Genomic DNA, 24,035 nt, shown 5'->3' with positions numbered 1-24,035 from the left:
CTTCATAAACTACTGAAATAGGACTAATTAAATGAATAAATTTTAAACAATGCCTTAGATTTAACATGCACAAAAGAGCATTTGCACACCTTGTGCACATTTGTATCTAAGCAATGCATTTAAAAAAATTTTTTTAAAAGATGTGCGTGCCAAGATGTAAAACATATACACCACCATTCAATAAAAATATCAAATAAAATACTCAGTTCAGGTCGCACATTCACTGAAATGAATTAATTACTTTGGCAACAACGTTATTCACAATCAGCAAGCTTTATTTGAATCACACTCTTAGAATACAAGAAGCAAAGTCTTGAAAGACAAATCCCCATTTCCCCTTAGAAAATCCAGTCCAGTCTTTGGACATTCAGAGACTTGTTACACAATGGTGTAAAGGACAAGAGTGCACATGGAGGCGGGAAGAAATATTCTGTAGCTCTAAATAGAGTTTGCAAGCAATTAAAAAGAAACCTTTGGGATGTTCTCCTTAGTTATGTTGGTTTCATTCAATAATACTCTGTGGTACATAAAACAGACATAACCCTGACATCAATCTCAGTTTTTCTTCTATGTAGCAAACCATCTATTTTGATGGTCAGAAAATATTTCCAATATTCTCTCAAAAAAAAATGGTATTTATTACAATACACCACAGAATTATATTGGCAATTCATTAACACATGATGGCAGTAAAAAAAAAAATCACTAAGTATTTATTGAAACATAAATTGCATTGTGTGGTGGGGGTCTTCTTCCGATACTAACGATCCTGCCACTAGTCACTTCACTGAACAATAGTTGCACTTTTGTGAAAGCTGTGTCATGGTTTAAATACTTTATCAACATCAGAATGGCACATTACATCCCCAGTCTGGGACTGTCTTACTCTGTGTGGCTCAAGACCGCATACTGTGGTGCAGAACCTTTCAGAAACAAACCATGTTGGCAATGTTTAATATCCTCCCTCACCGCTGGATTTTAAATAAAGCATCCACCATCCCCAGAAAGATGGTTCAAAGCTCAGATTATTTACATTTTACAGAAACATATTGGAAAATCATATCCGATTAAGCAATGCCATTTGCAGGATTAAGCAACAGAAAAAAAAACTATAATTGCTGTACAGTTGTCATTTTACTCATTTCGCATACATTTGTTCTCAGTTTAAACAGTAATTATTAGCTGACACTTTGAGTTGAAGAAACACTGTGCAAAGTGTTATCGCACAGGAGGTATTGGTTTTAGGATCTCAGGAGAGCCAAACAATGTGGTTAAGTTACAAGTGTCTGGAGATTTAACTGAGTGCACGGGTGGAAAGACACACTGACTGCACTTCAAAGTAAAATGCTCTCGCAGCACCCTTGAAGAGGCATCTTCATATTGATAAACTGTCCAAACAGAAAGGACTGCACCATTTCCTCATGTGCCTTGCACTGTGACACAAGTCCTTCAAACAACATTGACTGGAATTCTCCAACCTCACCCGTGGCTAGGATTCTCCGATCCCGCTGCAGCAAATGGAGTTTTGGCCGAGCGCCAAATTCTCCGTTCTCGCTGGCAGTGGTCACAGGGCACGCGAGATCGGAGAATTCCGGCCATTCTCTACCTGTTTTTGGTCAAGATTTTTCTCCCCTTTTTAAAGTCCCTTTATAATTGGCGCTTCTTCTCCAGTTGCCTTTATCCTCCAATGCCACAAAAGGCAGAGTAAAATAGGCTTGCTTTCTTTCGGGGATGTGCTTTATCTCCATTGGCGTCTTTCAGATTGTTTTAGGTAAAATTAGTGTGTTTGGGGGAATCTTAGGGACTGCATCTCAGTGGGGACTGGAAGCAGTGGAGGGAGTGGGGCAATCCCTGGGATAGAATATCTACCCTGTCATTCTACATGGTGCACTGGGTAACAGAGCATAGAATGGTTACAGGACAGAAGAAAGTCATTTAGCCCATCATGTCCCTGACAACCCTCTGAAAGAACAACTCACCTACTCCCACTCCCCACCAGTTCCCCATAGCCCAGAAAATTTTAGTTTATCTGATTCTCTCTTGAAAGCCTCGGTCTCCACTGCACACTCCAGGCAGTCCCTTCCAGACTCACTGCACAAAAAAAGCTTTCCCGCTTGTTGCTTTTTTTGGTCAATCACCTTGTTCTCTGGTTGTTTGTAGATTGAATGAAAGGATTCTATAACTATCTCCACATTGATTAACAATGGCAACAAAGTAGAGCTCAAGGGGATAGCTAAGAAATATGATTTTTTTTCCTGAGGTAGGTAATCCCATTCATGATACAGAAGCAAAAAAACTGTAGATGCTGGTAAACAAACAAGAACAGAAAATGCTGACATTCTCAGCAAATTAGGCAGCAACTGCAGAGAAGGATCTGTGTAGAAGCTGGGAGTTCCGAGGCAAATAACTCACCTCCTGACTCTCCAAATCCTGTTCACTGTCCACAAGGTATAAGTCGTGAGTAGGGTGGAATATTCCATAAGCGTGGCTCCAATAACACCCCAAGCTTGACACCGAACAAAGCAGCCTTCCTGATCAGCACCCCATTAACCAATTTAAACATCCACTCCCTCCACCACCACCCGTGCACAGTGGCAGCAATGTGCACCATTTACAAGATGCACAGCAGCAACTCACCAAGGCTTCCTAAAACACAACCTCTGCCACCTAGAAGGACAAGGGCAACGGATGCATGGGTACACCACCACCTGAAAGTTCCCCTCCAAGCAACACAGCACCCTGACTTGGACATATGCCGCAGCCCCTTCACTGTCACAAGCTCAAAATCCTGCAAGTCCCTCCAGCTTACCACCACCTTTTCCAAGACAATTAGGGCGAGCAACAAAATCTGGCCTTGCCATTAGACATCGTATGAAAGAATACTATATAAAAAAAAAAGTTAACACCCCACCGCTGCTTCTGATGAGATGAGTATTCCCAGCAATTTTTGTTTTGACTTATATAGTTAATCGAAAGATTCTTCTATTCTCCCCAAAACAATAAACTTGTGACCTCCCATTTTCAAATCACAAAACAGCATTTGAGACAGTGTAACTTTTGAAAAACAAACTTGAATATTTCACAACTTTAAAATAAATCATTGTTAACACGTTACCAGTCAGCAACAGGGTCCATTTAATTCAATATTTTAAAATGATAGAAGCTGTAACTGTTGCATTCAGAGTTCAAATTCAAGTACAGTATACGATCCTTCTGTTTCATTGAGCGTTTAGACTGTTGGTGCTCTTGCTCACTCACAGTTCAGTTTTGATTTTATGCATCAAATCTTTCCGATCAATCTTATCGAGTTGCTGGTGCCACCGGTTATACGCTAACAGAGCTATGTTTTTGGCAGCAATGGCACTCATTTCCATACTACTTGCTGTCCATTCTATACCGTTCAGATAGTACAGGTTGTCGTGTAGAATGATGGGAGGGATTCCTTTCGCTGAGGTGTACTGAGGATACGCCAGCCAATCGGTGACTTGGACAGAATAGTACGAACGAAAGAGCGTCTTCAGCTGTTCTTTGGTGAGGGGGGATGGGGAGAAGACCTTCCACACTGCAGCCTCCTGTGGTTGCTTTCTTCTATAATTACTGGTGACATTCACTGGGCAGATACTGGCTGTGCTAAACATAAAAAGCTTCGGACTGTCTGTTGTTACAATCGCTGCAAATGGAAAGAGCTTGGGATCCGGGAACCCAAAATATGAGGAATTGAGGTAACCATGTACTATGGAAACAATCATATGTTGGTAACGGCCAGGAAAATCTGTGACTGGGGGTGTCAGGCCACTGAAGGTGATATTCGTAGTTTCCTGATGTAAAGGAGTAGCAATGACTACAATGTCATAGAAATCATAACCGCCTTCATCTTCATTTTCATACCTCACTTGGTAATGGGCTTTATCTCCTGGAGAAAGAAAATTTTTAAATTATTTATGGAAATATACATATACTTTCAGACTTTCCGGGAAGAAACCGGAGCACCCAGAGGAAACGCAAGCAGACACAGGGAGAATGTGCAGACTCCGCATAGATGTTTCAGTTTACAGCGGAGAACATAACTCTCTCTATTCTCCATTTTGGGTACCCTTCACATTTCCTGGCTCAGATGATAACCTCTTGGGTTCTTATATTATAAGAATACCATTGCTTTTCAGCCAGTTGTTTAAAAGGTGCATGAGAAAGTCCCTGGGTGACTATTATTGTGAAAGATAGGACTTTAGATAACACCTCTGGATATGAAGGGAAAAGTCTTAGAAACAGTACCAGTCTGTGAAAACCATTCCGGCATGTTAAATAAAGCCAACATATTTTACAATAGCTGGTCTTTCAAATACACTGTAAGCTCTCAAGTCTGGAATGCTTGCTCACAATACTGGCACACTGATAATCTCAATGCAAAGTAATGCTGACTGGCAGGACCGGAGTCCAAGGTATTTCTGGATTTGGAATTTTCTGGATTATGGAATAATGCTAGAATGCCTAACCACATGTCTGAAAACGGGATACAAATGGGCAGCACGGTGGCACAGTGGTTAGCACTGCTGCCTCACAGCACCAGGGAACTGGGTTCTATTCCAGCCTCGAGTGCCAATCTGTGTGGAGTTTGTGCGTTCTCCCTGCGCCTGTGTGGGTTTCCTCCAGGTTCTCCGGTTTCCTCACACAATCCAAAGATGTGCAGGTTAGGTGGATGGATTGGCCATGCTAAATTGCCCCTTCATGTCCAAAGGTTAGGGGAACTGGCGGGATAAACATGTGGGCTTATGAGGATAGGGAAGGATTGGGCCTGGCTAAGATGCTCTATTGGAGAATTGGTGCAGTCTCGATGGGTCAAATGGCTTCCCTCTGCACTATAAGGATTCTATGATTCTGTGAAATATGCACTTGAGACATAAAACAGTGATTAAAAAGCATTAACAAATTGTTCTTTGACATATCAAGAACAGCTTCTTCTCTGCTGCCATCAGACTTTTGAATGGATCTACCTCGCATTAAGTTGATCTTTCTCTACACCCTAGCTATGACTGTAACACTACATTCTGCACTCTCTCCTTTCCTTCTCTATGAATGGTACGCTTTGTCTGTATAGTGCGCAAGAAACAATACTTTTCACTGTAGAACAATACGTGTGACAATAATAAATCAAATCAATATCCAAACAATGCATCCTGAATGTTACCAAAGTACTGCACGGTACAAACTTTCCAACTAGCATACCCTCAACCCTTGTGTTATAATAGGAGGAAGATAAGGCTATGATAAAAGGATAGAACCTCCAATCTATCACAAAAGAGCAGAACAAAAAAAAAATCTCCTTACCAGGGTCTACAGATGGAGAGATCATTAAACTTTTATGAGACTGTCACTGCCTCAGGAAGCTGTTCATCTGCTAGATGCTGCTGGGGGAAATATGCCAATGACTGTCTGAAAAACTGCTGCCCTCTTATCCTCTACTATTTAAACTCACCGTTGCCTCAATTTCTTGGCAACTAAATTCTTCCAAGCAATACAAGATGATCTTTGCCATGTTAAACAGGCTCATTATGCCATGAGGATAATCACTATACTTTGTAGGAGAGCTCCAAAATTCATAACCTTCCCGATTGAACCAAACAAACTACTATTTTTTGTAAATATAATTCACCCAGAGAGTATTGAATCTGTGGAATTCACTACCACAGAAAATAGTTGAGGCCAAAACATTGTGTGATTTCAAGAAGAAATTAGGTATAGCTCTTGGGGCTAAAGGGATCAAAGGATATTGGGGGGGGGGGGGGAAGAAGGCGGGATATTGAATTTGATGATCAGCCATGATCAAAATGAATAGCGGAGCAGGCTTGAAGGGCCAAATGGTAGGGTTCTGAAGACTGTGGAGGAACAGAGAGATCTTGGGGTCCATATCCACAGATCTCTAAAGGTTGCCACTCAAGTGGATAGAGCTGTGAAGGAGGCCTATAGTGTGTTAGCATTTATTAACAAGGGGTTGGAGTTTAAGAGCCGTGGGGTTATGCTGCAACTGTACAGGACCTTGGTGAGACCACATTTGGAATATTGTGTGCAGTTCTGGTCACCTCACTATAAGAAGGATGTGGAAGCGCTGGAAAGAGTGCAGAGGAGATTTACCAGGATGCTGCCTGGTTTGGAGGGTAGGTCTTATGAGGAAAGGTTGAGGGAGCTAGGGCTGTTCTCTCTGGAGCGGAGGAGGCTGAGGGGAGACTTAATAGAGGTTTATAAAATGATGAAGGGGATAGATAGAGTGAACGCTCAAAGACTATTTCCTCGGGTGGATGGAGCTATTACAAGGGGGCATAACTATAGGGTTCATGGTGGGAGATATAGGAAGGATATCAGAGGTAGGTTCTTTACGCAGAGTGGTTCGAGTGTGGAATGGACTGCCTGCAGTGATAATGGAGTCAGACACTTTAGGAACATTTAAGTGGTTATTGGATAGGCACATGGAGCACACCAGGATGATAGGGAGTGGGATAGCTTGATCTTGGTTTCAGATAAAGCTCGGCACAACATCGTGGGCCGAAGGGCCTGTTCTGTGCTGTACTGTTCTATGTTCTATGTTCCTTTCCATATTTCTATGTAAATCACCAGACATCGAGTGAACATTATAACCTTACTTTCTTGGTAGAATCTGGGAGCAAGTAAATGCTCCTTAGTTACTTAACAGCAGAAACCAACTGTAGCATGGTACTGGTAGCAGCGCCTCGGGTGACCAGTTTGCGAGTTGCTGGGTTTGCTGAAACAAATTGCAGGCAACTGGCATTTCTGGATTTTGGAGTTCCAGACTGAAGAGGTTACAGCGTATGGCTCGTGAAAATAACCATGTCCATGCAGGTAGCATTTCTGCTCTTTCCTGTCAGTATTTGACTTGATCTCTGAATCTCACAAATCCACTGAAAGGTCTAAAGTTAGCCACTCAACCTGCTTTTAGATCATTGTCAATACACAGTTTCCATCCCCTCCTTCTCTTTAGTCCTCTGTCACTGTGCGTGGGATTCTCTAATCTCGTCCGTGCCAGCTCCGCTGCAGGTGAGTATTGAGAATTTGGCATTCCAGCCTAAACTCCATTCATTTTCAGCGGCATCAGAGAATCCCAGCCGCGAACAAGGACAGAGGCTTTCAGCCAATACCACACATAATCTGTAACTGAGGGCGGAGGGAGAGTGAGCATTGTTAGCTGTTTATAATTATTCTGACCTTTCGCTGCAATACCCCTTCCCCTCAATGGAGAACAGCAGACACCCAATGAACATTTTCCCCAATAGCACGGCTGAGATAAAAAAACGTCTAAGAACATGAAGTGTGGACCATGGCCCTTCCAGTCAGCAGTATTGTGCATTATCTGGGTGGCTGTACTATGAGTCATGTTGCTGCACAACCTCCTTTAATTTGCTAATTCTTTCCAGATTTGACCTGTTCAACCATCAAAAGATGTACAGCAGATGATCTCATCTGACCTCACCAAAGTTCTGAGGCTGCATTCCCTTCATCGCTGGCAGATGGAAGGATGTCAATCAATCATTCGTTAGCTCCCCTGGTGACTTCGCTGAACTTCTCCAGTGAATGAATGATCCACGTAGACCAAGAAGGTCCATCTAAGATTTGATCACTTGTCTATGATGAGTTGGAGGATGATATCTGTCAATTAAATGGCCTCAATGTATCTTTATTTATTCATTCATGGGATGTGGGTGACGCTGGCTAGGCCAGCATTTCTTGCCCCTCCCTAATTGCCCTCGACAAGGTGGTGGTGAGCTGCCTTCCCCACTGCAGTCCCTATGGTGTAGGTATACCTTCTGTGCTGTTAGGGAGTTCCCACTTTGTTCTCAGTACCCAATGAATGTGTGTGGTGCACTGGATGAAACCAAGGGAGATGCCAGCTGTGACGCTTCTTGGAGTCAAGCAGCTGTCACTGACATATCAAAGACTCCTCTCCGAAGGACAGGCATTTGGATGAAATACCAGAAAGTGATTGGGGGGGAGGGGGGGGGCAGGTTCTGCAGCCCCAAAGTGTTCACTTGTTTGGGAGTTAAAAGATAAAACTGTAAGGGAACAAAGAAAAATGGCCAAGGACTGATTTGAAGTTTAAGTTTCATGCTCTCCATTTGTGAACAAGTTATTTCCTGAACAAGATTTTCATATCTTTAAAAAATCAATTATTTTATACCTGTCGTTAACTAACCAAATGTGTTATTCAAATTTACTTGGAAAGTTTTTTTTTGTATTTATTTATTTCCTTAGCTCCCTATCCCTCTGTCCATCAGGTGAACTCCTTCTATCTGCAGGATTTTAAAATAATTAATCCACCTCTGGGGGTTATCAAGATCATTGCTGGCTTCGCTTCTACAGCATAGATGTTAGGCATCCTGAATAACTAATGGCTAACATTCAGTCAAACCTCTCGACATCTTGGAACAACAGATCTTCCAAGATGAACAGGATGTCTCTGACGTGTTCTGCTTCAACTATCAGAGCATTTTTTTAAAGAAGGAGGCCATTCAGCCCATCGAGTCTGCACCGACCACAATCCCACCCAGGCTCTATCCCCATAACCCCATGCATTTACCCTAACTAATCCCCCTGACACTAAGGGGCAATTTAGCACGGCCAATCCACCTAACCCACACATCTTTGGACTTTGGGAGGAAACCGGAGCACCCGGAGGAAACCCACACAGACATGGGGAGAATGTGCAAACTCCACATAGACAGTGACCCAAGCCAGGAATCGAACCTGGATCCCTGGCGCTGTGAAGCAGCAGTGCTAGCCACTGTGCCACCAAGAGAAATATCTACGAGGAACTAAATGGCTTGGAAGAGATGAAGCATGAACAATTGGTAATTATAGCAACTTTCAATTACATTGGGAGTTATATTAGGAAGTAAAAAAGCTCAAGTTGCTTCATTGGAGCACTATCAAACATCTGATGCTGAGCCACATGAAGAGATACTAAGACAGATGACCAACAGCTTGATCAAAGAAATAAATTTTAAGGAATGTCTTAAAGGAGGAAAGAAAGCCTAGTGAGGTAATCCCAGAAATTAGGGCCTCAGCAGTTGAAGACATGGCCATCAATGACAAGGAAATTAAAATAGACATGAACCCTTGAGCTTCCTTTTCTAAATTAACCAATATGGGGAGGGGGTTGTGATTGAGAACTTCTGCCATAATGAGTTCTCATTTTACACCGTCAAATTTCATGTTTAGCCTTTGGACCTTGTGTTGCCCTCATCAGTGGAGCTAACATACTCACGAGGTTGCTGGGTTTTTAAAAAAAAATGTTAAGATACAGTCTGCCAAATAAATCAAAAATTGTCTGAAATTATCATTTCTAACTGTGCATGGGATACAGCCTCCATGGGGTTTTGTTCAAATGTGGAAGTTCTACGATGCATCAGTTTTGTATACATTTTCCCTTGTGCCTGCACCAGTGTGAATATAAGGCACAATGTTTGTTAATCTCTTGCATTCTCTTATATATCCACTTCATCCTAGACAGTAAATTGCAGACACATGTCGTAGTTTGTACATGATATTAAATAGCGTTCCAAAACACATTTAATCCTCTCGCAGCAGATCTGGTGTTGATAATATGAAATAGGAACAGCTGTCTGTTCTTTTGCAGCTGGACCCACATGGATGTTGGAGGCTTTAATGATTGGTTGCTTAGCAATTGGATGAAAACAAACTGTCTGCAGGAAATATATGGTCTTCCTTTCTTACCCGACGGCTGCAGAGAAATTGAAGTCACTGTGGTGTGGAGAACATGGGCTTTTGCTGAATCAAGTAACTGGGAACAAACCAGTTTATTCCCTCCTTCCACAGCCCAGAGGCCAGCCTGGACCCCTGCTATTGATACTGTCCCTGCACAGAGAGAAAAAAAATCATTAGAATATCCCGTTCAACTACAATTTATCTTTCAGAAAGGCAAAGCAATTTTACCAGATGGTCAGTGAAAACAATCAGAATGTCAGCTTTACAAGATTTTCAACTAACCTCAGAATGCCAAATCAGAGGCCAGCAGTTCTCCATTAATGGCGGCTCCAACAACAGAGGTGGTTGCTGCTGGTAACACACATCTGTCTTCACCAGGGATCATTGCTAGATCTCTGGAGAAGGTTTGATTTGATTTATTATTGTCACATGTATTAGTATACAGTGAAAAGTATTGTATCTAGCGCGCTATACAGACAAAGCATATTGTTCATAGAGAAGGAAAGGAGAGAGTGCAGAATGTAGTGTTACAGTCATAGCTAGGGTGTAGAGAAGGGTCAACTTAGTGCAAGGTAGGTCCATTCAAAAGTCTGACAGCAGCAGGGAAGAAGCTGTTCTTGAGTCGGTTGGTGCATGACCTCACACTTTTGTATCTTTTTCCTGACAGAAGAAGGTGGGAGAGAGAATGTTCAGGATGCGTGGGATCCTCAATTATGCTGGCTGCTTTTCTGAGACAGCGGGAAGTGTAATCAATGGATGGAAGGCTGGTTTGCCTGATGGGCTGGGCTACATTCTTTGTAGTTTAACTGCATACCTTTGTAATTTCTTGCAGTCAAGAAGGTAAATTGGCATAGTCCCAGATGACCAGAGGCTGCTCTCGCCTTTGAGGGGGAGACCTGACTGGTGGTGATTTACCTCACCGCACCTCGGGCGAGGGGCAAGGTTGAGAAGGTGGGGCCTTCGTGAATAACCTCAGTCGGTACGGGAATTGAATCCACGCTGTTGGCATCACTCTGCATCACAAACCAGCTGTCCGGCCAACTGAGCTAAACCAGCCCTTAAGGAGGGCAAATAGGGAAGGATGGGGATGATGGTATGATGGCTGTTGGCAAGGTTGAGCGGGGATGCAGGAGGAGGGGGGGGGCATGGGTGATCAGAGGAAAGGGCAGGGAAGTGGCTCTCTGCAGACTCCCCCTTTCTGATGCCTGGTTTCCTTGATCAGGCACCCTCCCACCTCATCAAATGGTTCCCCACTTCAAAGATCACTTCTGGGGTGGTGGGGTCATTAAATTCTAGCTGTAAAAGAGTGAACAATGATATACACCAACTGCCTATACTGAAAGCCCTCTTGAGATTAAGTCTGAAATGAAAAAGCCTTTATTATACTTAAGGCTCACTCCTTTTGTTCAGCTTCCCTCTCTCAGACACACTTAATTCTAAAGGTAATTTTCAATACTTACATGATCATATCGCCACAACTAAAAATGTAAGAAGTTAATGTTCTTTCATTTGGAAGAGAATTTATAGAGTCACAGCATATTACAGATACATCAGGCAAAAACTGACAGCTGATATTAATGATGTGGAGATGCCGGCGTTGGACTGGGTATTAAGCTGATATTAAGCCAGGCGATCACGCACTTGGGCAGAGGTAGACTTAAAGCAAAGTCTTAAAGAAGGAGAGGGAGGGAGTGTTAGAGCTTAGGCTGAAAGCACAGTCACGAATGTAGCATAGAAGGAAATGGGAAATGGGGATGCATGGGACCAGAGTTACATCATGGAGGTGCTCTGGGGAGGTTAGCATAATGCGGAGATGCCGGCGTTGGACTGGGGTAAACACAGTAAGAGTTTTAACAACACCAGGTTAAAGTCCAACAGGTTTATTTGGTAGCAAATGCCATTAGCTTTCGGACCCCTGCTCCTTCATCAGATGGAGTGGATATCTGCTCACAAGCAAGGCACACAGAGACACAAAAACAAGTTACAGAATACTGATTAGAATGTGAATCTTTACAGCTAATCAAGTCTTAAAGATACAGACAATGTGAGTGGAGAGAGCATTAGGCACAGGTTAAAGAAATGTGTATTGTCTCCAGACAGGACAGCCAGTGAGATTCTGCAAGTCCAGGAGGCAAGCTGTCTGGAGACAATACACATTTCTTTAACCTGTGCCTAATGTTCCCTCCACTCACATTGTCTGTATCTTTAAGACCTGGTTGGCTGTAGAGATTCGCATTCTAATCAGTATTCTGTAACTTGATTTTGTGTCTCTGTGAGCCTTGTTTGTGAGCAGGTATCCACTCCATCTGATGAAGGAGCAGGGCTCCGAAAGCGAATGGCATTTGCTACCAAATAAACCTGTTGGACTTTAATCTGGTGTTGTTAAAACTCTTACGAGGTTAGCGTAACCATGGGAGCCAGTCTCTCAGAATCTGAACTAAACTGACGGCACTGGAAAGGCAGCTTGCAATGCCTCCAGTAGGAACCTCACATTACTTATCAAACTCCAATAGCACCAACTAAAAATAAGTTTGGTTTCTTTACAGCCACACACACTGAGCTGTTTTACTATTACAATATTCACTATCCCTTAATGATTCAGTCTGCTCCAGTACAAACCCAGGAGAGCAGAACTTCAAATCCACAGTTCCACTGCAGGAAAGTGGCAGTGACGTGGAAGTTGTACTTTAAATGCACCTGAAGGAAGATACTCCACAGGTTAGTTCAAACTCAAGCCACCTGTTAAGAAGTACACAAAAGAAAGTTCTACATTTTCCTAACCTTCTTCTCAGGACCTGATCTTTATCAGCATCTCGAAGATGTGGAGAATCATGGGAGATAATAGAGGCATAGCTCATTTACGCTGATAAATATTTTAAACCCTCACTTATTTTTGAATCACTTCAAGTTTGAGAATGTAATTCTGAAAAAGCATTTACGAGAGAACTTGGGATCAGGAGATACGGACGGATATTGCAAAATGGAGTAGCTCCCCCCGATAGCCTTCTGAGGAACAAAGGCAAAATGCCCGAGGAAGTTGCCCTGGTCTATCTCCGGCCTATGTGGAGTGGGTTGATCTCACTGAGCCCTGCTACTTAGTCTAGGGAGCGGTCTAAAGGGGAGTGGGGAATAGAAATATCCACCATGGTTGCAGCTCCTTATCATAGAGGTTAACAGCATGGAAACAGGCCCTTTGGCCCAACTTGTCCATGCCGCGCTTTTTTTAAAAAACCACTATGTTAGTCCAAATTGCCTGCGTTTGGCCCATATCCCTCTATATCCATTATCCAATGAGCCCTACTGTAAGATGCAATGTGTGAAGATGAGGCGAGAACAGTGTTATGATGATGCAATACAAGACGAACAGCACTTTAGAGAGGACAGTGGTCAGTGCTTCCTCCCCAGTCATCAACAACTTTAAACTAGTGGGAAGATACAGCATAAACTTTGTGAAAACGCTTTTTTTTTTCTTGGACGCTACATCTCACTATTCTAATTTGCTTGCTAAATCCCTCACACCAATTTCATGCCTCAGTGACTCCATTTTATTTCCTCTGACAGCTACCATTGTGATTGTAAGTTTAGGCCTCAGTGTTCAGTGGCGATTAAAAAGGAGACATTTAAAATGCTCCCAGTTCCTTTTCATTGCTCACTTGAACTTTAATCTAGCAATTAAGGCTGCAGCATTTTTCTTGGTAAGATGATAGAGAAAGCTCCACAGAGCTGCCAGGGAAAATGTTGGCTGAATCCTATTTCAATACATTAAAAACAGTATATAAATACAATCTGTTCCAGTGCTGACTTTTGCATGCAATGTTATCTCTGCAGCAAGAACGTGTAACAAAATTGAAATTCTCTCTTGCTAACACGGAGAACAATTCATGTGGGAATATCTATTTCACTGACAGAAAAAAATATACAAAAATAACTAATGTACAGATCAATAAATATAATACTCCTTACAGTCATCTCCTTACAGGATGATTGAAGGCAAGGCTCCATCTTGCATCTGGCCATAATAAATATATTACTGCAGTTTATCTTCATATAGAAATTATTACTTGTAAAACACTGGGAAGTCAAATGGAACTAATTCACCAACTGAAACCAAATTACTTCTCTAAATTCAGATGGTGTCTGCAAGGAAGATTTATTCAGATGCTGCAGAATTGGGCTGCCGGGAGAAATCTGCTGACTCGGTGCTTCATTGTACCGAATTCTCTTCTTCAAACCAAACCAGACCCTGCCCTGCCAGATCTCTCAGTTGGGTAACTACTATTGACGGTAAAATGCACATCAGGATACAGCTCCTTCTACTATCAGCTGATTATCATGCAAAGCACTAGCCAGTTAATGTTAAAGCATCCAATTCAGCTTGGTCAGCCAATCAAGATTGAATTTCCAAAGGATCAACTTTGCCCACGACATGATTGGAGGGAATTGTACTCGGAATCTTTTTATAGATCATAGAATCATGACAGTGCAGAAAGAGGCCATTCAGCCCATCAAGCCTGCACTGACAACAATCCCACTGTGGCCAAACGGGCCACCTAAAATGGCGATTTGTAAAGCACTTTGGGACAATTGGGCAAGAACTAAAACAGGCTGCCGCCTAAAAGGCAGATATAAACAGGCTACAACTCAGACGACTGAATATACAGGATATGGGTCATCTCCAGGACAAAAGGGACTTTCTGGTCAAACTGGGTTGTTTACCAGACATAGAGGCGCCGTAACCCCTTATTTGGGAGGGACGTGTGTCCCCTACGTGCCCCCAGCACCTACAGACATGGCTTTTGGGGACACACCCAGAGATTGGTGTGGCAGCACCCAATTGGACTTTATCGATCAGGGTGATCAAGTCCTGATCGATTGATTGGCAATGGCCAAAAGGGGCGCGAAACCCAGCGGGGTAGAAAGGGTGCTGCGCAACCAAGAATCTCTCTCTGACCCCACGAACGAGCTACAACAACGGTGACCGCCGCCAGCAACGACCAGCACGAGGAGAGCCACCACACCCGAGAAGGAAGGAAGACCAGAGCCAGAGTGCCAGACCAGACCAAAGGACCAGACTACGCAGAGGACTACCGAGACCAGCGCACAGATAAAGGCCAATATCTGCTTGGGTACTTGCCAGTCACGCAAAGTTAAGTCAAGGTCTCGTATTGGACTTGAACTTTAGTATTTTCTGTAAGATAACTTATTGTTGGTTGGGTGGGTGATTATTGATTGTGTGTTTTAAATAAATATTGGTTGTACTAACAAGAAGTCTACTCGGAATTCTTTGTCCATCATATAAGACTGTGCGGCAGGCACAACACCACCTAGGCCCTATCTCTGCAATCTCATGCATTCACGTTGCTAATCTCCCTGACACCAAGGGGCAATATAGCATGGCCAATCAACCTAACCCGCACATCTTTGGACTGTGGGGAGAAACCGGAAGGTGGCACGGTGACACAATGGTTAGCACCGCTGCCTCACAGCGCCAGGTTCAATTTCAGCCTCTGGTCACTGTTTGTGTGGAGTTTGCACATTCTCCTCGAGTCTGCGTGGGTTTCCTCCGGGTGCTCCGGTTTCCTCCCACAGTCCAAAGATGTGCGGGTTAGGTTGATTGGCCATGCTAAATTGACCCTAGTGTCAGGGGGATTAGCAGGGTAAATGTGTGAGGTTATAGGAATAGGGCCTGGGTGGGATTGTGGTCGATACAGGTTCGATGGGCTGAATGGCCTCCTTCTGCACTGTCGGGATTTTATGAATCTAAACCGGAGCACCCGGAGAACATCCACACAGACACAGGGCGAACGTGCAAACTCCACACAGTCACCTGAGGCCGGACTTGATAGGGGCCCTGGCACTGTGAGACAGCAGTGCTAACCAATGTCCCCACCGTGCCGCCCTTTTGTATGCATTATCAGGATTTTCCCTACGATGGATATGTGGGAAATACCTCAACGGTTTCCACAACATGACTTATCTCCCTTCTTGATGGATACTGTTGTTGCAGCATTATCTGTTGGAAAGGAGCTCGAGGTAAAGAGTGAATAACACCTTGGTATCCAAATGGGAACACTGAGGTTCTGTCACTTGTGACAGGGCTTCTCTTAGTAAATGTTATTAATGAAGAAATGGGAAATAAAAACCATTTACATTGTGAATCTCTCGTCCAGCCTCATTGCCTGATGATGTTGCTCATACGTGAGTTTTCTTTTCCCTCCACTTTGTCACTGCAGGAGCTAATGTGACCTGGGATAGTTTGATTAATCACGAACACTTTGTTCTTTTTTTACATCAAGAGCAATTTGTAATTTAACCTGAAATATGTTCTGACAGCATGGAGCCATTGGGATTGTTGAGTATGAACACAGATTATATCAGTTTTAACTCGGTGATAAAACGCTTGCCTGAAATGACGAACTTGTCATTCATAAAGATACATCTCAGTTAATGAGAGGCATTAGCCTGTAAGGAAATTAAATTCTTAATTTCTTTTTACACTAGCCAATTAAGTAACATTCTGCTAGGACAGTTTATAAGAAATGCGAGTCAGACAGCTTCAGCTGATACGTTACTGTACAGACACTGAACAGCCAGGGACAGAATTTGCTGATAAGAGATTGAGCAAGAAAGCAAACTTTGTTAGCTTTAGCCTCGAGAAGGAATCTACCATAAATCTGCAAAATCAGGGATTATGTCACATTATTCTTGTTAAAGGAAGTTGAGTTAATTCAATGAGGAAATATTTTCAAACATGCAGATTTTCAAGTAGATAAGTGAAATAAGTATATAAAAGGAAGTGTTCAGAATTCGACAAGGCTTGGCCAGCTGTTAAATCTAAGCTTAAAGCCTGTGACATGTTGAGTTCTCCAATTTTATACTGTAAAATGTGATCCTCAGTATGTGTGTAATTATTAATAGTAATCATTGTCTGCTTACTTCCTACAAAAGCCAATAATAGTTAGAACTTGAGCATTGCTGAAAAGACATTTTGTTGAAGTTTTTTGTCTTGCACTCAGCAGGACATTGGTATTCTAACAATTGTCCTGACGAGTGCAAGACAGGAAACTTGGACAAAATGTTTTTTTTTAAAAAGCAATGCAAAAGCCAATAAATGCATTGGAACTCCATTAACTTATAAAATAATTGAGAAGCAAAAAACACTTCCTTAACATTTGTCTGTTTCACCAAGCATTTGGGTTTGTGCCTTAATAACTCCTTATAAAGTGCCATCACTAAGTCAATGTCAAATGGACAAAATCCCTTTGTTAACAAGTCCCCTTCTTAGGGGTGACAATGCCATCCTTTGATGCTGGAAAGAAAATGTTCAACAACTCAACTGTGAATCCACGGTGGCAGTGATACTCTCTCTGGGCTATTCCGCAGTATAATGCAGTGGAGAGCTGCGACATGCAATCAAATGGATGAAAAACAACAAAGCCTCTGGTCCTGATGGCTTTCCAGAAGAGGTCTTCAAAGCTAATGAGCTTTTGCTCACAGGACTTCACTCACTCACCCGACAGATTTGGAGAAAAAAAGAGTTTGCCCCCGAATTGAGGAATGCAACAACAGTATCCATCAAGAAGGGAGATAAATCATACTGTGGAAACTGTCGAGGTATTTCCCACATGTCCATCGTAGGGAAAATCCTGACAAAGGCTCTCCCTACATCTCCTACTTACGTGGCTATGAAATTCCTCCCAGAGTAACAGCATAGTTTCAGACCTTCCAGAATTCTCTTCCCCAAACAGCAGTGGAGGCAGCGCCATTAAATGTATTCAAGTTGGAGTTCGGTAGGTTTTTGATCAACAGGGGCATCAGAGGGGAAAGGGAGCCGACAAGAAAATAATTAGACTCTCTTCCAGAGTCAGTGCAAACTTGATGGGCCAAATGGTCCCCAGCTGAGTAGCTGGGATTCTATGAAACCATTCTGGTTAATATTTTCTGCACCTTCTCTAATGCCTTCATATCCTTCCTAAAGTGTGGTACCCAGGATAGAATGCAATATTTCAGCTGAGGCCAAACCAGTGTTTTATACAAGTTTAGTGTAACTTCCTCGCTTTTGTACTCTTATGTCCCTATTGGTAAAGCCGAGGACACCGTATACTTCACCAAACACACACTCAATTTGTCCTGCAGGGGCAACAAGGCTTCCCTACTCTTATACTCCAAACCCTTGGAAATAAGGGACAACATTCCATTAGCCTTCCTGATTACCTGCTGCATCTGTGTGCTAGCTTTCTGTGTTTTGTGCACAAGTATCCCCAAGTCCCTTTGTGTTACAGCTTTCTGCAGTTTTTCTCCATTTAAATAATACTGTCCTTTTGTTCTCCCTTCCAAGATGAACAACTTCACATTTTCCCACATTATACCCCATTTGCCAACTTTTTACCCACTTACTTAACCTATCAATATCTCTTTGTAAACTGTATAACTCTCACAACTTGCCTTTCCACCTATTCTTGTGTTGTCTGCAAATTTGGCCACAGTACATTCGTTTCCTTCCTCCAAGTCATTAATATATATTGTAAACAGTTGTGGTCCCAGCACTGACCCCTACGGAATCCCGCTGACTACAGGTTGCCAACCTGAAAAAGAACAAAGAACAGTACAGCACAGGAAACAGGCCCTTCGGCCCTCCAAAGAAACTCTTATGTGACTTGCTGTTTCCTGCACATTAGCCAATTCCCTATCCATGCCAATATATTACCCCCAACCCCACGGGCTCTTATCTTATGACTTAGCCTTTTATGAGATAACTTGCCTAATACTACTTCTCTAGTGATGGCACTTAATTCATCCCTCGTATTAGGTGTTCAAAGTATCTTCCACCATAAAGACTGATGCAAAATATCTGTTCAGCTCCTCTGCCATTTTGTTGTTCCCCTATAACTATCTCCCCAGATTCATTTTCTAAGGAATCTGTGCTCACTCTGACCTCTCTCTTCCTTTTTATATAAGGTGGAGATGCCGGCATTGGACTGGGGTGGGCAGAGTAAGAAGTCTCAGAACACCAGGTTAAAGTCCAACAGGTTTATTTGGAATCACGAGTTTTTGGAGCGCTGCTCCTTCATCAGGTGAGTGGACTGAGTGTGCCTTTTTATATATTTAAAGAACATCTTGTCAATTTTTATATTCCTCGCTAGTTTGCCCACATGGTTTATTTTCTCTCTCTATTATCTTTTAGTCTTCCTTTGTTGGATTCTGAATTCATCTCAGTCTTCAGGGCTATCACTGACTTTGCATCCTTATATTCTTTTTCTTTCAACTTAACATTCTCCTTAACTACTTTTGTTAGCCATGATTGGTTTATCCCTTTCTTAGAACCCTTCTTCTTTACTGGGATATATCTTTGCTGAAAGTCATGAATCACCTCATAAACATCTGCCACACTGCTTGGGGTCGGCTAGCTCAGTTGGCTGGATGACTGGTTTATGATGCAGAGTGACACCAACAGCGTGGGTTCAGTTCCCATACTGGTTGAGCCTTCTCAACCATGTCCCTTGCGTGTAGTGTGGTGATCCTCAGGTTAAATCACCACCAGTCAGCTCTGCCCTCAAAGGGGAGAGCAACCTATGGTCATCTGGGACTATGGTGAATTTACCTTTATTCCACTTTAACTAACTATATACCCATTTCATTGGGATTCCCTTTATTTATGTTAAACACTGTTGTTTCTGACCCATGTTTCTCAATTTCAAAATGAATATTAAATTCTACCATTGGTCATTACTTCTGAGGGGTTCTTTTACTCTGAGGTCATTTATTAAACCTGCCTCATTACCCATTACCAGATCCAAGATAGCCTGGTTGGCTCCATGACATATTGCTCTAAGAAACTATCCCTAATGCACTCTCTGAATTTGTTGTCACAGCCACCCTTTTGAACTTGATTAACCCAATCAACATGAAGATTAAAGTCACCATAATTATTGCTCGATTCTTTTTACATGCTCCTATTATTTGCTGATTTATACCCTCTCCTGCAGTGTGGCTACTGTTTGGTGGTCTCTACACTCCTCCTACCAATGTCTTCTTTCCCTTGCTGTTTTTTTAACCTCCACCCAAATGGACTCTACATCATCTGAGCCTAGATCGCCTCTCACAAATGACCTAATTTCATCTCTTATTAAGAGTGCTATCCCACCACCATTTCCTTCCCTTCTGTCTTTCCGAAAAGTCAAATATCCCAGTTTTGATCTCCTTTTAACCATCTCTATGTAATGGCTATGAAATCATATTCATTTATCTCGATTTGCGCCATCAGTTCGTCTACCTAATTCTGAATGCTTTGTGCATTAAGATACAAAGTCTTTGACAAAAAGGCTAGCCTATGTTTAATCATCCTAACTTTTCTCTGTCTTGTGGCCCTATTTACCTCTCGCCCTTGATTACCCTGCCTACCGTTTTTGCATTTTACTGTTCTTACTTTTATTATTGTCCTTGGTTCTCTTTCCCTGTCACCCTGCTTAAGTTCCCATCCCCCGACATTCTAGTTTAAATCCTCCCCAACCAAACTAGCAAATATTCGCCTGAGGACATCAGTCCCAAATCAGACCTTCTCTGCCTTTTGCCATCCTTTTGCTATTTAAATGCCTCTAGAAGACTTTTGGATTCTATGCTATGTCAGCTGCCAATTTCCTCTCATTGCTTCTCTTTCCTTTTTTAATTCATTTCAGTAACTTCTCTATTCCTGGTTCTCAGTTGCTGGGTTGTCCATCAGACATCTGTAGAATCACATCCTTTTCTTCTTCATCTTCATTTCTGTTGTCATCCAGAGAGCTCTGGATGTGTTTGCTTTACATTCTGCCTTTATGGAAATATATCTTGACTGCGCCCAAACTATCCCCTCCTTAAAGGCAGCCCATTCTCTGCCAACCTGTTGATTCCAATTTATCTGGGTCAGATCCATTCTTGCCTCAATTAATTATTCTTACTGTTTTCCTTAGCTAACCTAAACCTTATAATGCAAAGTATCATCGCTGCCTCGGAAAAGCAGCCAGCATAATAAAGGACCCTACGTACCCTGGACATAATCTCTTCCACCTTCTGTCGGGAAAAAGATACAAAAGTCTGAGATCATGTACCAACCAACTCAAAAACAGCTTCTTCTCCGCTGCCATCAGACTTTTGAATGGATCTACCTCGCATTAAGTTGATCTTTTTCTACACCCTTGCTATGACTGTAACACTACATTCTGTATTCTCTCCTTTCCTTCCCCATATACGGTATGCTTTGTCTGTATAGCACGCAAGAAACAATACTTTTCACTGTATACTAATACATGTGACAATAATAAATCAAATTAAATAATCTAACGCCAAAACTTAACAAAATTAAACTGTGAGGATCTCATTCCTTCAGGTGGTAAATTCTTAGGAGATTTTCAGTCTTTATTTTCCAACCCAATCTTGCTTTTCTAACCTCAAACCAGGTTCCCACCCATTGACGCTGCACAGACACTGTTGATGTTGTCTACACTTGCTACTGCCTCGGCAAAGCAGCCAGCATAATTAAGGACCCCACGCACCCCGGACATAATCTCTTCCACCTCCTGTCGGGAAAAGGATACAAAAGTCTGAGGTCACATACCAACCGACTCAAGAACAGCTTCTTCCCTGCTGCCATCAGGCTTTTGAATGGACCTACCCCGCCTTAAGTTGAGCTATCTCTACACCCTAGCTATGACTGTAACACTACATTCTGCATTCTCTCCTTTCCTTCCCTATGTGCAGTATGCTTTGTCTGTATAGCGCGAAGGAACAATGCTTTTTACTGTATACTAATACATGTAACAATAATCAAATCAAAATCAAGGATCACTGTCCCCTAAATGTTCAATTCACCCATTTGGTCCAACTCATTCCCAAGAACCAGGTCTAGTACAGCCTCTCTTCTTGTTGGTCTGGAAACATACTGAAGAAAAGTTTCCTGAACACACTGTAGGAATTCTTGTCCCTTTTCACTATTACAACATCGGTCCATATTCAGTTAATTAAAGTCCCCCATTATAATTACTCTATAATTATTTCACCTCTCTGTAGGTTCCTTGCAATTTTGTTCCTCTACATTTTTCCCAGCAGTTGGTGGTCTGTGGAATGCACTGAGCAATGTAACTGCATCTTCTCTGTTCCTTAGCTCTTCAATTCTGTGTACAAGAAACTTGGCCTGGCCTTGAATGTTGCTAAACAAAACCCTTCAGCGAAGTAGTCCACCACTTGTACATGTTGAAGGAGAGACTCTGCAGTAAGTTGAACAGTTCCCATAGCTTGGCAGCCACCCCTCTCGAAAAGCTATAATTTGCGAGAAGATCCAACGTCAGATGAGCTGCTCCAGCCCAGCTTCCTGATACAAACTACAGCAGCGAACAAAGTCCTTCGCAAATCACTAAAGTCTCAGTGTATGGAGCAGCTGTCATCACCACATTTCTATACTGCAATGAGACCTGGACTGTGTATCAGTGACATGAATGAGTGCTCAGGAAATTCCATCGGTGATGCCTACATCACATCCTCCTGATTCAAGGGAGGACCATCGAAAAAATACTTGTGTCCTTTTTGAAGCCAGCTTCACAAGCATTCAGAAAAAACTTCTCCAATATCGACTTTGATGGACTGGACACTGTGTCCGGAAGGCCGAAAAGCATCTCCCCCATCAGGCCAGGTTTTCTCAACTGAAATGGCCAGCATTCCAGGGAAAGACAAAAGAAAATGCTTCATGGATACTCTGAATCTCTCCTTGAATTGCAGTTACATTGACATTAATGACTGGGAAGAAATTGCTACCAATCGTTCAGAATGGCAGCAATTTGTCCATCAAACTGTGTCACTCTTTGAGTCTAAACGTTTTAATGATGGGGCAGAGAAGGAAACAAAAGGAAACAAACATTGCACCCTGAATACCACAGCCTCGGGGAACATCCTGCCCCATGTGCCCAGAGATCTGTGGGCCAAGAATCAGTCTGAAGACCCACAGTAGAAATCCATAACCCTGAGCAGACATCATCCCCAAACTGAGGGACAGCCAATACAAAGAACAGTACAGCACAGGGATAGACCCTTCGGCCCACCAAGTCTGTGCCGACACAGATGCCTCTGTAACCTGATATTTTCTTGCCTCTATGTGATCCATATCCCTCTATTTCCTGCCTATTCACGTATCTATCCAGGTGCTTCTTGAACATTATTTATAGAATCTGTTTCCATCACCTCCTCCGGCAGCAAGTTCCAGGTATTCACCACCCTCTGTGAAAAACTTGCCCCTTACATCTCTTTTAAACTTTCCCCCTCTCACTCTCAAACTATGCCCCCCGAGTAATTGACCTTTCGACCGTTGAAAAAGACTCAGGCTATCCACTCTATCGAAGCCTGTCATAATCTTGTAAACCTCTATCAGGTTCCCCCTTCATCCTCTGACGCTCCAATGAAAACAATCCAAGTTTGTTCAACCTTTCTTCACCATTCATATCCTCCAAACCAGGCAACATCCTGGTAAATCTCTTCTGCACACTTTCCAATGCATCAACATCTTTCTAGTAATGTGGCAACCAGAATTGTACACAATACTCCAAATGGGGCCTAACCAAAGTCTTATACAGCTGCAACATGATTTTCCAATTCCTATACTCAATGCCCTGACCGATGAAGGCCAGCGTGCCATATGCCTTCTTTTCCACCTTTCTACCTGGGTTGCCACCTTCAGGGAACTGTGGATCTGCACACCTAGATCCCTCTGTATGCTAATATTTCTAAGGGTTCTACCATTTACTGTATACTTTCCTTCTGTAGTAGATCTCACATTTGTCCAGGTTAAATTCCATTTGCCATCTTTCGGCCCAGGTCTCCAGCCAGTTTTTATCCTGCTGTATCCTCTAACAATCCTCTTCACTATCCGTTACTCCCCCAATTTTGTATCATCTGCAAATTTACTAATCAGACTACCTACAGTTTCCTCCAAATCATTTATATGTATTACAAACATCAGAGGCCCCAGCACTGATCCTTGTGGAACACCACTTGTTACAGACCTCCAGTTAGAAAAGTACCACTGCTACTCTCTGCTTTCTATGCCCAAGCCAGTTTTGTATCCATCTTACCAGCTCACCTCAGATCCCATATCATAGAAACCCTACAGTACAGAAAGAGGCCATTCGGCCCATCGAGTCTGCACTGACCACAATCCCACCCAGGCCCTACCCCCATATTTTACCCACTAATCCCTCTAACCTACGCATCTCAGGGCAATTATTTTTAGCACGGCCAATCAACCTAACCCGCACATCTTTGGACTTCACCTTCTGTATTAG

General features: G+C 42.7%; 1 protein-coding gene across 1 annotated transcript in view; it reads right to left on the bottom strand.

The window, feature by feature from the left end:
* Positions 1 to 254: 254 nt before the first annotated feature.
* The window catches only part of pcyox1l (prenylcysteine oxidase 1 like), a 44,685-nt gene continuing 20,904 nt past the window's right edge, over positions 255 to 24,035 (bottom strand). Inside the window, exons 5-6 of the mRNA XM_078231140.1 lie at positions 9,742 to 9,882; positions 255 to 3,913 (exon numbers count right to left, since the gene is read on the bottom strand). Of these exons, the coding sequence (XP_078087266.1) occupies positions 3,255 to 3,913; positions 9,742 to 9,882 (800 nt within the window). The 3' untranslated portion in view covers positions 255 to 3,254. The remainder of the gene's footprint in view (positions 3,914 to 9,741; positions 9,883 to 24,035) is intronic.

The sequence above is a fragment of the Mustelus asterias genome, chromosome 16 (genome assembly GCF_964213995.1).
Source record: "Mustelus asterias chromosome 16, sMusAst1.hap1.1, whole genome shotgun sequence".
Lineage (NCBI taxonomy): Eukaryota > Metazoa > Chordata > Chondrichthyes > Carcharhiniformes > Triakidae > Mustelus > Mustelus asterias.
Note: the sequence above shows the minus strand (reverse complement) of the source record. Positions and strands in the feature narration are given on the sequence as shown.